This window comes from Lasioglossum baleicum, chromosome 11 (assembly GCF_051020765.1).
Source record: "Lasioglossum baleicum chromosome 11, iyLasBale1, whole genome shotgun sequence".
NCBI lineage: Eukaryota > Metazoa > Arthropoda > Insecta > Hymenoptera > Halictidae > Lasioglossum > Lasioglossum baleicum.
Window position 1 is genome coordinate 5,817,271 of NC_134939.1, and position 12,837 is coordinate 5,830,107.

The window sequence follows — 12,837 nt, forward strand, 5'->3', positions numbered from 1 at the left end:
TTTTGGCAGCCGCATCTAAGACATATCAGCGTTTATGTAGCAGTAAGTACAATTACACTATTCCAAGAATTCAAAGGTTTTGAACGACAGTTATCTAAAAAACGTATGGCGATGTGCATTGTGCTGAAAGAGCATGCAAATATTTTGAAGGAGGATTGATGTGTAAACGTGTCAGATTAGAAAAAACATCAACGGGTATTTTCTTGCAGAGGAAAGTTAATGTTTAAAAGGCACTCGTAGAAAATAATTCAACAATCACAATTCGTTTTGATTACGATGGGTGTCTTTATCACTCGGAGCCACTGAAATCCGTACGATTGTAGAGCGACGTCAGGATACGGTGTGATGTGGACATGGTGGGCCTTGATGGCAAATTTGTATGGTTGTACTAACACCATGCACAACAGTCAAACTGGTTAAAATCTCACTTAAACGCACTTCGTTAATAACTTATCTCTCGATCTTCCCGGGCAACGGGGAAGAACTTTAGTTTTAAATGCAATTGCGCAAGTCCGAGAACTCAATTACAAATGTTTTCCATAGGAAAAACATCGTCTGTTCGACTAATTATTATTTCACGGATGTTCTATATGGGGAAAATGTTGCATTGGTAAAAGAACACAGCCCACATTATAACGATCCAATGCACTGTGTAAATGGGATTCTCACCATCTGTAATCTTTCTGGCAATGAATTTCAGGGTTTCGTCGAGAAGTACCACTGGGATGGAGAACTTCATAACGGTGATCCACTCTTCTACCGTCAGGGGGGTAACTTGGAATACAGACTGGAACAGACGAGATATAATCAGTCATATTGTATGGTAACAATGTTACCATGATGGGGTAAATCAAAGATTATTATACCGAAAGTACGTCGACGTAAAGGATGACAAAGTGGAGTGTGAAAGAAAGAGCCATAGAGGCAATGAGCCACATGTTAGACCAGGGCGGCATAGTGATGAGAGATTGATTCTCAGATAAACTGAAATAAAAGAACAAAATAAAGTATAAATTCATGCTAATCCAACTATCCCTGAAAAGATTTGTTTGGATCGCGGTACCTGTTCATAGCGTTCAACATTTCAATGGTTACAAGTACAGACAGAGCCATCGTCATGGGATGAGGATCCGTGAAAATCTTGCAGTTGACGCCCTTGAATTCTTCACCACCGCCCAAGCACGCCAAGTGATGAGTCTATGATTTATAAGACTCGGGATTAGATCTCAGATAGTACTCGATTGTGCCACTTGCGCTGCAGTATTATTCATTGTAAGTATTATAAAGTTTCATTAATCTTTTAAGACATATGTATACATATATGACACTTTGTACGCAAACATAAAGCCATGGAATAAAGGTGTGCAGACATAAATATTAAAGCTTCTCCACGATTGTATAAATTTGAAGTAATCATTACCAGTTGGTAGTAGTTCATCTGCGGGCCATGTGGACTGTACAAGAACCACCATGCGGCTGATCCAACAGTAGCAGCACCTACATATCCACCAATTGCCAGGTAGCGGAAGAACAGCCAGCCAGAGATGAGGGATTCGTCGGCTTTACGGGGTGGCTATAGTATTACAATCAAATTATGTTTTTCTTCTTTTAATTTTGACACAGTATTCAAAAATCAAATGATAAAGTGTTAACATTTTAATATAGCTTTCTAATACAATTAGAGGTGGGCGAGAACCCGATGGAGAACAAATTCTTGTAAATACAATATTGGCAATATTACCTTGCTCATGATGTCCAAGTCGGGAGGATTGAAACCAAGAGCAGTGGCTGGAAGACCGTCAGTGACCAAGTTGACCCACAAAAGTTGTACAGGGATCAATGCTTCGGGAAGACCAAGAGCGGCAGTCAAGAATATACTATAATCAATAAAGATATGTTATGAAAGATACCAATCAATTGTTATTCATCACGTATTTATTACATCGTGAGGAAACGTCTGGATAAACAAACCTCACGACTTCACCAATATTGGAAGAGATAAGGTAACGAATGAACTGCTTCATGTTGTTGTAGATAGCACGGCCTTCTTCAACAGCAGCAACGATGGAAGAGAAGTTGTCGTCTGCCAACACCATCTCAGAGGCGGATTTCGCCACAGCGGTTCCAGATCCCATAGCAATACCGATTTCAGCTTTCTTCAAAGCTGGGGCATCATTTACACCATCACCAGTCTATATACGTGAAGAAAAATTTCATACATTTTCGAAATCAGTTGCATCGTAACAACCATATTCTGCTTTTCAAAAGGAGAGACCTAGAATGTAGTCAGAATAGTTGCCCACCTCACTCCAGTTTGATAACTAGATTACGGATCTTCAGTAATTCTGACAGAATTGAGGAAGTGAAATTTAAAACAGTTGGATCTCTCCAATTAAACTTATTATAGAAAGGACGGGCTTACTACTTACAATTAGTTTCTATTTCTTGCAATCAATGCAGAACATGTTTACTTCACATAAAAATCTGCAGTCTATTCATAACGTATGTTTGGAAGTGGAGTGAATAGCTATTGTGATTGTCAATGAATCTGAAGTCTCTTCTTTCGAGGAAACCACAGTAAGAGAACATACCATAGCCGAGATCTCGTTCATGCTCTGCAAGTACTCAACGATCTTGGATTTGTGAGCCGGTTCTACGCGAGAGAAGAGACGAGCCCTAGCGCAAGCGGATTTCTGTTCAGACGGAGAAAGGTCGTCGAATTCACGTCCGGAGTATGATTTGCCAGTTGTGTCCTCATCTTCCTCAAAGACACCAATGCGTCGGCAGATAGCTTCAGCGGTGGCTTTGTTGTCTCCGGTGATAACAATGACACGGATACCAGCAGCGCGACACCTACAGATAGAGTCGAATACTTCCTTGCGAGGCGGGTCAAGCATTCCAACGACGCCGATGAAGGTCAGATCCTTCTCGTATGTGTAGAATTTCGTGGAGTCGCCAAGGTCCATTTCGTCGGGCTTCATCGGATGATCAGCGGTAGCGAGGGCAAGGCATCTGAGTGTGTCTCGTCCGGTACCGTACTGGCGAGTCAAGTCCAAGATACGGTTCTTTAGAGTGGAGGTAAGAGGAACCTTGGTAGAGCCAACGCGGGCGTGCGTGCACCTGTCCAAGACACCTTCGGGAGCGCCCTTGACGAACAGTTTCGGTCCATTGCCCAGTTTGCTTGGTTTCAGAGGTGTGCAGTAAGACGACATAGATTTACGATCGCGAGAGAACTCCAAGGTAAATTCTTTCTTCCACTTGGTCTCCAAATCTTGTCTGACAGCGATGGCAGCGTTACGCCTGTCCAGTCCGCTCTTCTGAACGCCGAACGGATTGATCTTCTCAGCAAGGACAATAAGAGCAGTCTCGGTAGCCTCACCGACTTTCTCGAACGCCTGTTTGAACTCGTTGAAGTCGATGGCGGAGTCATTGCACATGATACAAATCGTACCAATTTCGTGGAGAGCCTCGTATTCCTGGCCCTTGATCTTTTTCCCTCTCAAGTACGTTTCGCCAATGGGTTCGTAGGTTGATCCGGTGATCTCGAATTCGTGGAAGCTGCTGTCGTTACCCTCGACCTTGTCGAAGACAAACATTCTGTAAGAAGTAACGATGAAGACATGTATTAGAGACACTGATGCAATCCTAAATGTTAATCGAGACCAAGTATTTTACTGCAGCCTGACGACGACATACCGGCTAACAGACATCTGGTTAGTGGTCAGAGTACCAGTCTTGTCTGAACAGATGACAGATGTGCAACCAAGAGTCTCGACAGATGGCAACGATCGGACAATGGCGTTCTTCTTGGCCATACGACGGGTTCCCAAAGCCAAGCAGGTCGTGATTACAGCCGGCAAACCTTCGGGAATAGCGGCTACGGCAAGGGCGACGGCGATCTTGAAGTAGTAGATAGCTCCCTTGATCCAAGATCCACCGTGAGCAGGGTCGTTGAAGTGTCCAATGTTGATGGCCCAAACAGCAACGCAAATTACGGAAATGACTTTCGACAATTGCTCGCCGAACTCATCCAGCTTCTGCTGCAGGGGCGTCTTGATCTCCTCGGTCTCGGACATCTCGGTACGGATCTTACCAATAGCTGTGTTCAAGCCGGTTCCAATGACGACACCGCGAGCCTTACCAGCGGCGACGTTGGTACCAGAGAACAAGATATTCTTCTTGTCCTGAAACCAGAATGAAACCTCGTTCATTTCACTGAAGTTAATTCTTGTGGACTCTCAAGAACCCGCGATAGTTTTTACATATTAGTTCTGAAACAGACTGAATTTCGGTGAACATTTTCGGACTTTTAACTTCAGTTGGGGACAAAATTAAGTGGACACCATTTAAAAACTAATAACTTATAATGTAAATAAAAGAACAGGGGAAGATGTGCACATGTTAATTGGACTCTTTTTATAGAACTCCAGGATTTCTACAATTAATATCAACAAGTGTCCTCCCGCTTTAAAATTTATTGAGTAAAGTGTAACTGATAGGCATGGAAATGTAATTTAGTATTCTTCATTAGTCTTAATGGTTATTCGCAATAAATTCGATTAGATTTCAATTCCTTTTTAAAAATGTAAAATACAAATTGCTCGGGCGGCGAGGTCTCAAATTATGTCATATTTGGAGTTATTGGACAGTGAAACCACTCGGCTGAAATATTGATAGTACTTCCATAAAGATAAATGAAGCGAAGAATAAAAAATTTTATTTTCGCCAGCAGATAACTTTATTATATTCTGCATGTAGGTCAAATCGCACTTAGTTGTCAGAGCCCGGTAGCGGCTAGGTATGGTATGTATATTCGATGTTGCTCCATTTTGGTCTAAGTGATCAAATAATTTCAGCGAGGATCCACCGAAGCATGCGGTAATTAGTTGCCCTACTTCTCGAGACACTGATCAGTGGTCTAGGATAAGTGAGGTATAATGCCTGTGGACACCACGGGACAATAATTTCGGTTTACTAATTAACCATATACCTAATATTCGAACTTCAAGTGGTGAAAACACCGTGGTCTTTACGGTTATAAGGTCACGTATTTATCTTGCACAATAAAAGCACGTTACTGTTTTTCGAAAATTTAATCTTAAACACCATCTAGCCTTAAATCGTTTCTATAAACTTTAAACCTCTCACTTGTGCTTACAAGAAATATGTGTGACCAAATTAAAGCTTCTGTTAATGTATAATCGACAGAATAAATCTAGTACACGGAACGATATTAAAACTGTGGATAATGCAAGATCTTGAATTACACAATTCCATGCAGCTTGCTATATACAGGGTGGGACAATAACTATGTCCATTTTGAATATTGCCGTTATTAGTAATAATATGACAAAATGTTATATACAAAACTTACACGATATAGAGGGGGGCATATTGTGACACAAACATTTTCTGCGAGGGTGGAGGCATAGAGATGATTTCAAGGTCAACTCTATATTTTTAAGTAGAATGCTATGTTTTTTTTATCGCGATGTGATAGTCGGTGTTGAGACGACCTCAGCGAGCTATCATTGAAGGTCATGCAAGGTCAAAGGTAGTAAAATAAACTTCCTTACACTACAGGAGATGCTCAAACTGGTGAACGATTGCGTCAATACATAATTGCAATCTTCGTATCGCTGCATCACGTGCATATCTCATCGTTTCTGAAGTTATTCTAGCCCATGATGTATTTATTTCATAGGCCCTCACTGTTACATAAACGAATGGGCTTGTAACATTGTTTATGCTGTGGCAATACATCGCGTATAGTTAGAAACTTAAACATCTAATCAGTTCGTAACGTTGACATGAATCGGTAGTCAGTCTCGGTCGGTTGCTAAGTCAAGTAGCTGCGTTATTGTCAAAATTAAGTTTTCTTTCGAAGAGCAAGTGGATATGATCCTCATTTATGGAGCTCAATCCTTGTATGCTGAACAATATCCAAACCGTACACATCCTTCGCACCGAACATTTCAAAGATTGTGCAAAATATTGTAAGAAACCGGAAATTTGGGTACTCGTGAGAGCAGTCGTCGTGAAAGAGCAACTGATGAAAGAAATGAAGTTGATGTCCTTGCAGTTGTAGTTGATAACCCGCAGATTAGTTTCCGACAGATTGAACATGAGTTGGTTATCAGCACAAGAAGTGTGCTACGAATATTTGCACGGCATAAAGGGCCTAGCCGATTAAGATGGTCAAAACTGCCCTTAGTGGTTTTTCAATGGCTCTTAAACCATTCGAAAGCTGACCAATAAAAACCCATCTGAGTAAAATTTCAGCCCTCTAGCTTGCCCGTGAGGGCAGTTATAGGGTAAATTAGATTTCGCGCTTCTCCGCTCATTTTCCGCTCTCGGATGTTTTCTAAAATTCTGAAAAAAATGTGGCACGTGTCGGGTCTTAAGACGCATTTTATAGAATTTTTTCGGATTTTTTGGTTGCAAACTATGGTTGTGAAAAATGAAAAACACTCAAAACGTCGGAAAAATGAAGATTTCTCAAAAATATGAAAACATGCTATTTTACTGTTTAGTGTCCAAATAAGCTACCATCAAAAGCAGTGTCCTCGATTTTTTTCAGATTTTTTGTTGTGGGAGATCATTGTCAAAAACAATAAAAACCAAACTGCTTCGATGTTTTTGCTGCTAGAAGGAAAACTGGACTTGCAGGTCTTACCGTGGGGGTACATTAAGCTCTAATTAGTGTTACTACATTGAATTAAGCAATTTTTTGTCTCCTGTGGAATATATTCCAAAATGTTCGAATCGCTCACAACATCACCGGTTGGCGCAATGGTTAAGGCATCGAATTACGGAGTGGATATGCTAGGGTTCAAATCCTGCCCTACACTAAGTTTTTTTTCCATGCCTTATTTTTTATTTTCTCAATCAAGCTAAGTTTCTTAGCTTGCTCGCTCTCCAGATTTAACCCCATCAGATTTTTTTCTCTGGGGACCATGGAAAAATGCTGTTTACCCAGAAGTACTCACTACACCAGAAAATAGGAAACAACGGATGATTGCAGCATGTGCTAGAATAAGTTCAGAAACGATAAGGCATGCAGGTGATGCAGCGATACGAAGATTGCAACTTTGCATTGATGTAAACGGTCACCACTTTGAGCATCTCCTGTAAAGTAAGAAAATTTATTTTACTACCACATTTGACCTTGCATGACCTTCAATGATAGCTCATTGAAGTCGTCTCAACACCGGCTATCACATCATATAGCGATAAAAACAAAACATACAATTTCATTAAAAAAAAATATAGATGACCTTGAAATCTTCTCTATGCCCCCACCCACGCAGAAAATGTTTGAGTCACAAGTTTTGCATATACCATTTTCTCGTATTTTTACAAATAACGGCAATATTCAAAGTGAACACACACTGTCGGCCAAAAGTTTGGGACCACCGCATAAGAGAGACGTCACGCGGAATTATATTATTATATGATGAAGGGTTTTCATAAAAAAAATTACTTTGTTCTATTACTTACACACACGTAAACTAATTCCTACTACCTCTCTCTAAACCCAGGAAAACATACAGAACCGCTAAAGCCAGTTTCCAGTACTTTACGCTGTAAAATAGACTGCGGATCTTTATGCAAAATAAAAATTTTCTTCGTCGCTTACAAGATACAGGAACTATATAAAAATTTATTTCTGTCTTCAACAATTGTAATCCATTGAAAATTACATATGGATGTGCTTAAATCGTCTTAATGTGTTTACTGTTTTAAATTACATCCACCCAATTTTCTCATAAATGCATGAAATCTGCGGTCTAGTAATAAAATATAGAGAGTGGTCCCAAACTTTTGGCCGGCAGTGTAGTTATTGCCCCACCCTGTATATAGTGGGCTTCGCCACAGCCCGCCTGAGCAACGAAGAGTTAATGTGTGCACTTTTTCATTAATTTTTAATATAAATCCTTGATGTATCGTTGATATTGAAGTTGTTGGGTACATTTTTCACGAAGAAGAACCCACCTGGTTGACAGCACGTGGGTCAGGAACGGGGTCGGTATGCTTGATGACCGAGACCGATTCACCAGTCAGGATAGACTGATCGATCCTGAGGGTGGTGGAGAAGATCTTGGTGAGACGAATATCGGCCGGGATCTTGTCACCGACGGACACCTCGACAATGTCCCCGGGCACGATCTCCTTGGCTCGAATTCTTTGGACACCAGCCTTGTCCGTTCGTAAAACTTTACCCATCTCGGGCTCGTACTCCTTCAACGCTTCGATCGCAGATTCGGCGTTACGTTCCTGCCAGACACCGACCACGGCGTTGGCGATAAGAATGAGCAAAATGACGAAGGGCTCAACGAAGGCAGTGAAAGCATCTTCGTGCTCTTCAAATAAAGCTAATACCTGCAACAGAACACCGTACAATATCATTATCGATTCACTATAAACACCTGTGTCTGAAACGTTCGCCTGCATACATTGCTGCTCGATGAATTCCTCACTTAACATTGCATCTACGCAGCACTAAAAGTGACTATTTTACATCGTAACAATGACAAGAACGTATTTATTCACAATTTCCGCTATTTTTATGCACACGTCTAAAAAAAGTTAGTTAAATAATTCCTCGTGAATACAGCTTTACATCTGCGACAATCTTAGACTATACTATATCATTTTTACTGGCCGCTACTGTACTGTGTATTTAATGGCTGTCAGGATTTTTGAATTACTGTACACATCTGAAAAACGACGAAAGCGATCATGGTATAGGAATACTTATTATTTAGTCGTTCAATTTATAGTGGAAATATATTAATACCGGCGACATTAACGTAATTCTAGTTTGCAAGTTAGAGGAACGTTTAATTAATATGTGCATTAAATTTGAGGATTGATCAATTCATTATTTAAGTAGAGAAAAAAGAACAACATTTTCAAGAATGCATTCAATAAACAAAGAATTTTCCATCCCTTCCAGTGGAAATAATTAACGTCTCAAAAAGTGAACTGATTTAGAGGCGGATTTTCTTCCGAGGAAATTAAAATGAATCCATATTGCAAGAAAATACTGGTCGGCAATGACCCATTTCCGGAAGACTGTGTACAGTGACAATTATAATAGTCTTTTTGCATAAACTCACGTAGACGTGCGAAGTTCCAAGACGGTAAAAAATAAGAATATAATAAAACATTTCGACATCAAATTCATCCGATTCGTTATTAAAGGAGACACTGCGTATATCTAAAAAAAAAAACCTCAAGATCCCATTTTTGGAGTGCCAGGCTCGTAGCACCACACACTCTATTCAAATGTATTCAAATGCAAGGTATCGCACAGAATCTAATCCTCTCTGTCACGCGACGATAAAATTATTCCGATGATCTTGTGAACGAATTTTTTTATACGTGCGTGAAAAATAATGAGCGCGGAGGAATCGATACGCTATTTTTTCCACCTTTGGAAGCAGATGTATTTATAATAAGTGAGCCTTGAACCTTTGTAAACGTAGTATGACTTTGACCAACTAATCATTACTCGGCGGCATTATAACGCGGGGATTCGAATTAATTAATTAATGTGTTTCGCGCGTCACATCTAAAAATAAGGACGGTCATCGACAGGCCGTTCCAATGATTTCAATGGTTTTCGAGCATTCCACGAGTCGCGTAAACGAACGACGCCGACTGAACAAAAAGTTTCTTCATCGCGGTCGCGCGACTTTCGTCATCGTTGACGACGCGATAAGCAATAAAAATAAGTTTGTGTAATAAAGTAATAATCTTCATCGAGCAGCAATCATTATTTCCCAAGCCACTGTCTCTCTCTCTCTCTCTCTCTCTTGCACTCTCTCTGACGCACATTCTTTGTCATAATAAACTGTGCCGAAGATAATCTCACAATTAACTCGTAATCGGCCACGGATCATCTGAAAAACTACTTTGTTTATACGTGTCTGGTAATCCCGATGGTATTGTAAACGTTGTACGTGAATTTGTTGACGCGTAGGAACGAACGATTAAATTCTGTTGCATCGAGTTCCGAGAATTCTGGTTTCCTCCTATTTTCCTCGAGATAAAGATTACACGTGGTCGGTTATGAGTTGAACGAGTGTATGATCGTGACGTAGTATTAATTGGATTTATACGTACAAAAGAAATAATAGCGGCTAATAGAAGAATCTTAACTAGAAGGTCGTCGAACTGTTCCAAGACGAGCTGCCATATAGACTTTCCTGAAATCAGAAAAATTCAATTCGATATAGTTTCGAGAAAAGTTGTCTGCTTTCTACGAAAAATACAACGAGAATGTTTTTGAACGAACATTTTTATCCATTCGACGCACATGATTTCTATCAAGCCAGAGAGTATAACGAATTTGAATTACAATTTTCCTCGGTACAAAGATAATAGGTTACCCTTGACAATTGTTTCAGACATGAACAATTTTCACCGGAAATATTGCAATTCAATAACACGAGCACGCACGAGTGCAACTCCTTCACAGTTGTGATTGCATACCAAATACTTTGTATACAGATTGAACATTTTTTTCGACGTTTTTTTGTATACACAGTAGGTGAATAAATTATTCAAAATAAATTAGCAAATTTACGCTAGATCAATTTCGATTCAATTTTTTAATTTAATTCGACCTTTTGATTCAAAGTTTGCAGTAAAGTAAACCTAAGTGAAATACAAAACCGTGAAAATATCCGATAATTTTAAGAAAACCACTATATTACTTGTGGTTTATTAAGATTATTAAGAGAAAGAATAAATACAAATGTTGTATTTATATTTCAAATTATATATATTATATACATATAATTATATATATTTTATAATGATAAATATATATTTTGTAGTATATTTCAAAGTATTGTATGTAAATATTTCGCATAAAGATCCACAGTCTAGTGTTGAGAATGGTATAGGGGAGAGTAGCCTAATTTGGGCCAGCACCTTCTATTGAACCAGCATGTGTATCTTCAGAATGAAAAATATTCCAAGAGATAATAATAGAATTAATTGATTATAAATTATTTAGTTATACATCCTTAACAAGAAGAATACTTACAGTATAACTGGCGCTAATTAACTATGATTTCTAAATTAGGTCCAACCTAGGCGCAGTTCTAAATTCGGTTACTCTCCCATAACCTGTACCACGGACTCTATCACCTCCACGATAACTGTTCCCGCAGCACAAATACACAATTCGTACGAATTTGTTAGGTGCCCGCATACCAATGGACATGATTAAATAAACATTCTAATTGCGGACGCGAAATTAGAATCTGTGGAATTCGGGTTTGTATCGCGAAGACGCGTGTCAGTTAACATTGTACACGTGCGAAGAAAAAAAAATGGCGGAACTAAGAGTAATCGGGGCCAGGCGATGGCGTCCTTGATAGCAAGTGCCTTTTGCCAGTATGCGATTGACGTCACGTCGCGGTCATACCAACGTGCTCTACGGTCGACGATTTCATTAATTGTAATCTACGATGGCGACCAGAGAGACGAGTGAAAATCCGATTGCTTGCCAATTATAGGAACAGGTTTCACCATGGGCATCCTTGTCGCGCTTTCGGGCACCCATCTTCAGCGGTTCAATTTCCGTTCAATCTTCCGTAGCCTTGATTTCCGGCTATTATTACTGTGAAGCGCGCGACCGTCGTTGTTTATACAGCCAGCTTTTTGTTCGAAGATATCGGCGAACTGTTTTCTCCGCGCTCTTTACGCTTTCTCGTGGTGCATCATTTAATATCCTGACCGTCCACTCAGCGATCAAAACAATTACGTAAAAAATCAGAGCAATTGATTGAATTAAATCTCCCACACAAATATTCAGAAACATAGATTAACATTTAATTGGAAAAACTGTGAAGAAAGTGCTATTTTTCAAGATATTGTTTATTCAAATAGTGATATTGCAAATCTATTTCCGCAGATATATTCGTTATTAAAAAATACAGAAGTTTACCGTTTACACCACCCCTCTAGCTCTAATAGTTTCCGAGATATTTGATCAAATATGGTTACGTCCCCACTCTACCTTCCCCTTCTAGGCCGCTACTTCCGCCGCGGCCCGGCCACGTGACGCGTTTCGTCTCTGTCGTGCGTGTGTCACGATGTCACCTAACTAATCCGGTACTGGCAGAGAGAGGGTAACTTTTTCCCCTAAATTCGTGCTACCTCCCCTCATCTGACGACCCGGAAATACTTCTATAATTTCAGCATTACGATAATATTAAGATACGTCGGGATGTAACAACTTACAATTAGTCTGCTATTATGCTACTTAATTCGAGTATAAAGTGTGTCCACAAACTTTGTACCTTGTGCATACAATGTAAGATCTTGTAAGATCAGTTGTGCTTCGAGGTTTAATCTATTTACGATAATGAAATGCCAGAGTAATACGTGTCTCAATATAAAACAATTTGTCATTTCCGTAACGCGAAAAGGAATGCAGATAGACTGCCATCTTTACAAGTAAATATGTGATCTTAGTAACATAAATAATATTAGGTAGGCAACTAAATTCGCGACCTTTTGTTTCGTAATTCTTTTATTGTATCATTATAACCTCATTCAGTGACCATTCCTTTTGTACTGTATATCATTGGAAAGCTCTGAATTTTTCGATTAATTTGATATAAAATACTCGTGCTTAAAAAATATATATAAATGACTTTGTTTGCGGAAATGTGGAGGTCGCAAACTTATTTTGCAGCCTACTAGTATAGCGCAGTAGTAATGTAAAAATGACTAATGGTCCCAGTTTACATCGATAGCAGTTCCACGATATGAAGTACCATTCGATAACGTTCCATAGTCATGTTTGTCCACGCA

At 39.6% G+C, this 12,837-nt stretch overlaps 1 protein-coding gene across 5 annotated transcripts in view; it reads right to left on the bottom strand.

Annotated features, from left to right (window-relative positions):
* The window catches only part of Serca (ATPase sarcoplasmic/endoplasmic reticulum Ca2+ transporting SERCA), a 54,827-nt gene that overhangs the window by 7,669 nt on the left and 34,321 nt on the right, over positions 1–12,837 (bottom strand). For 3 of the 5 annotated variants that reach the window (XM_076433645.1, XM_076433648.1, XM_076433646.1), the window contains exons 4-13: positions 10,132–10,214; positions 7,996–8,382; positions 3,697–4,184; positions 2,592–3,597; positions 1,972–2,192; positions 1,742–1,877; positions 1,421–1,573; positions 1,064–1,197; positions 867–984; positions 199–787 (exon numbers count right to left, since the gene is read on the bottom strand). In XM_076433645.1, the coding sequence (XP_076289760.1) occupies positions 587–787; positions 867–984; positions 1,064–1,197; positions 1,421–1,573; positions 1,742–1,877; positions 1,972–2,192; positions 2,592–3,597; positions 3,697–4,184; positions 7,996–8,382; positions 10,132–10,214 (2,927 nt within the window). In that variant the 3' untranslated portion in view covers positions 199–586. Of the gene's footprint in view, positions 1–198; positions 788–866; positions 985–1,063; positions 1,198–1,420; positions 1,574–1,741; positions 1,878–1,971; positions 2,193–2,591; positions 3,598–3,696; positions 4,185–7,995; positions 8,383–10,131; positions 10,215–12,837 lie in introns of those variants that run through there. The other 2 variants (XM_076433649.1, XM_076433647.1) reach the window with 1 other exon arrangement.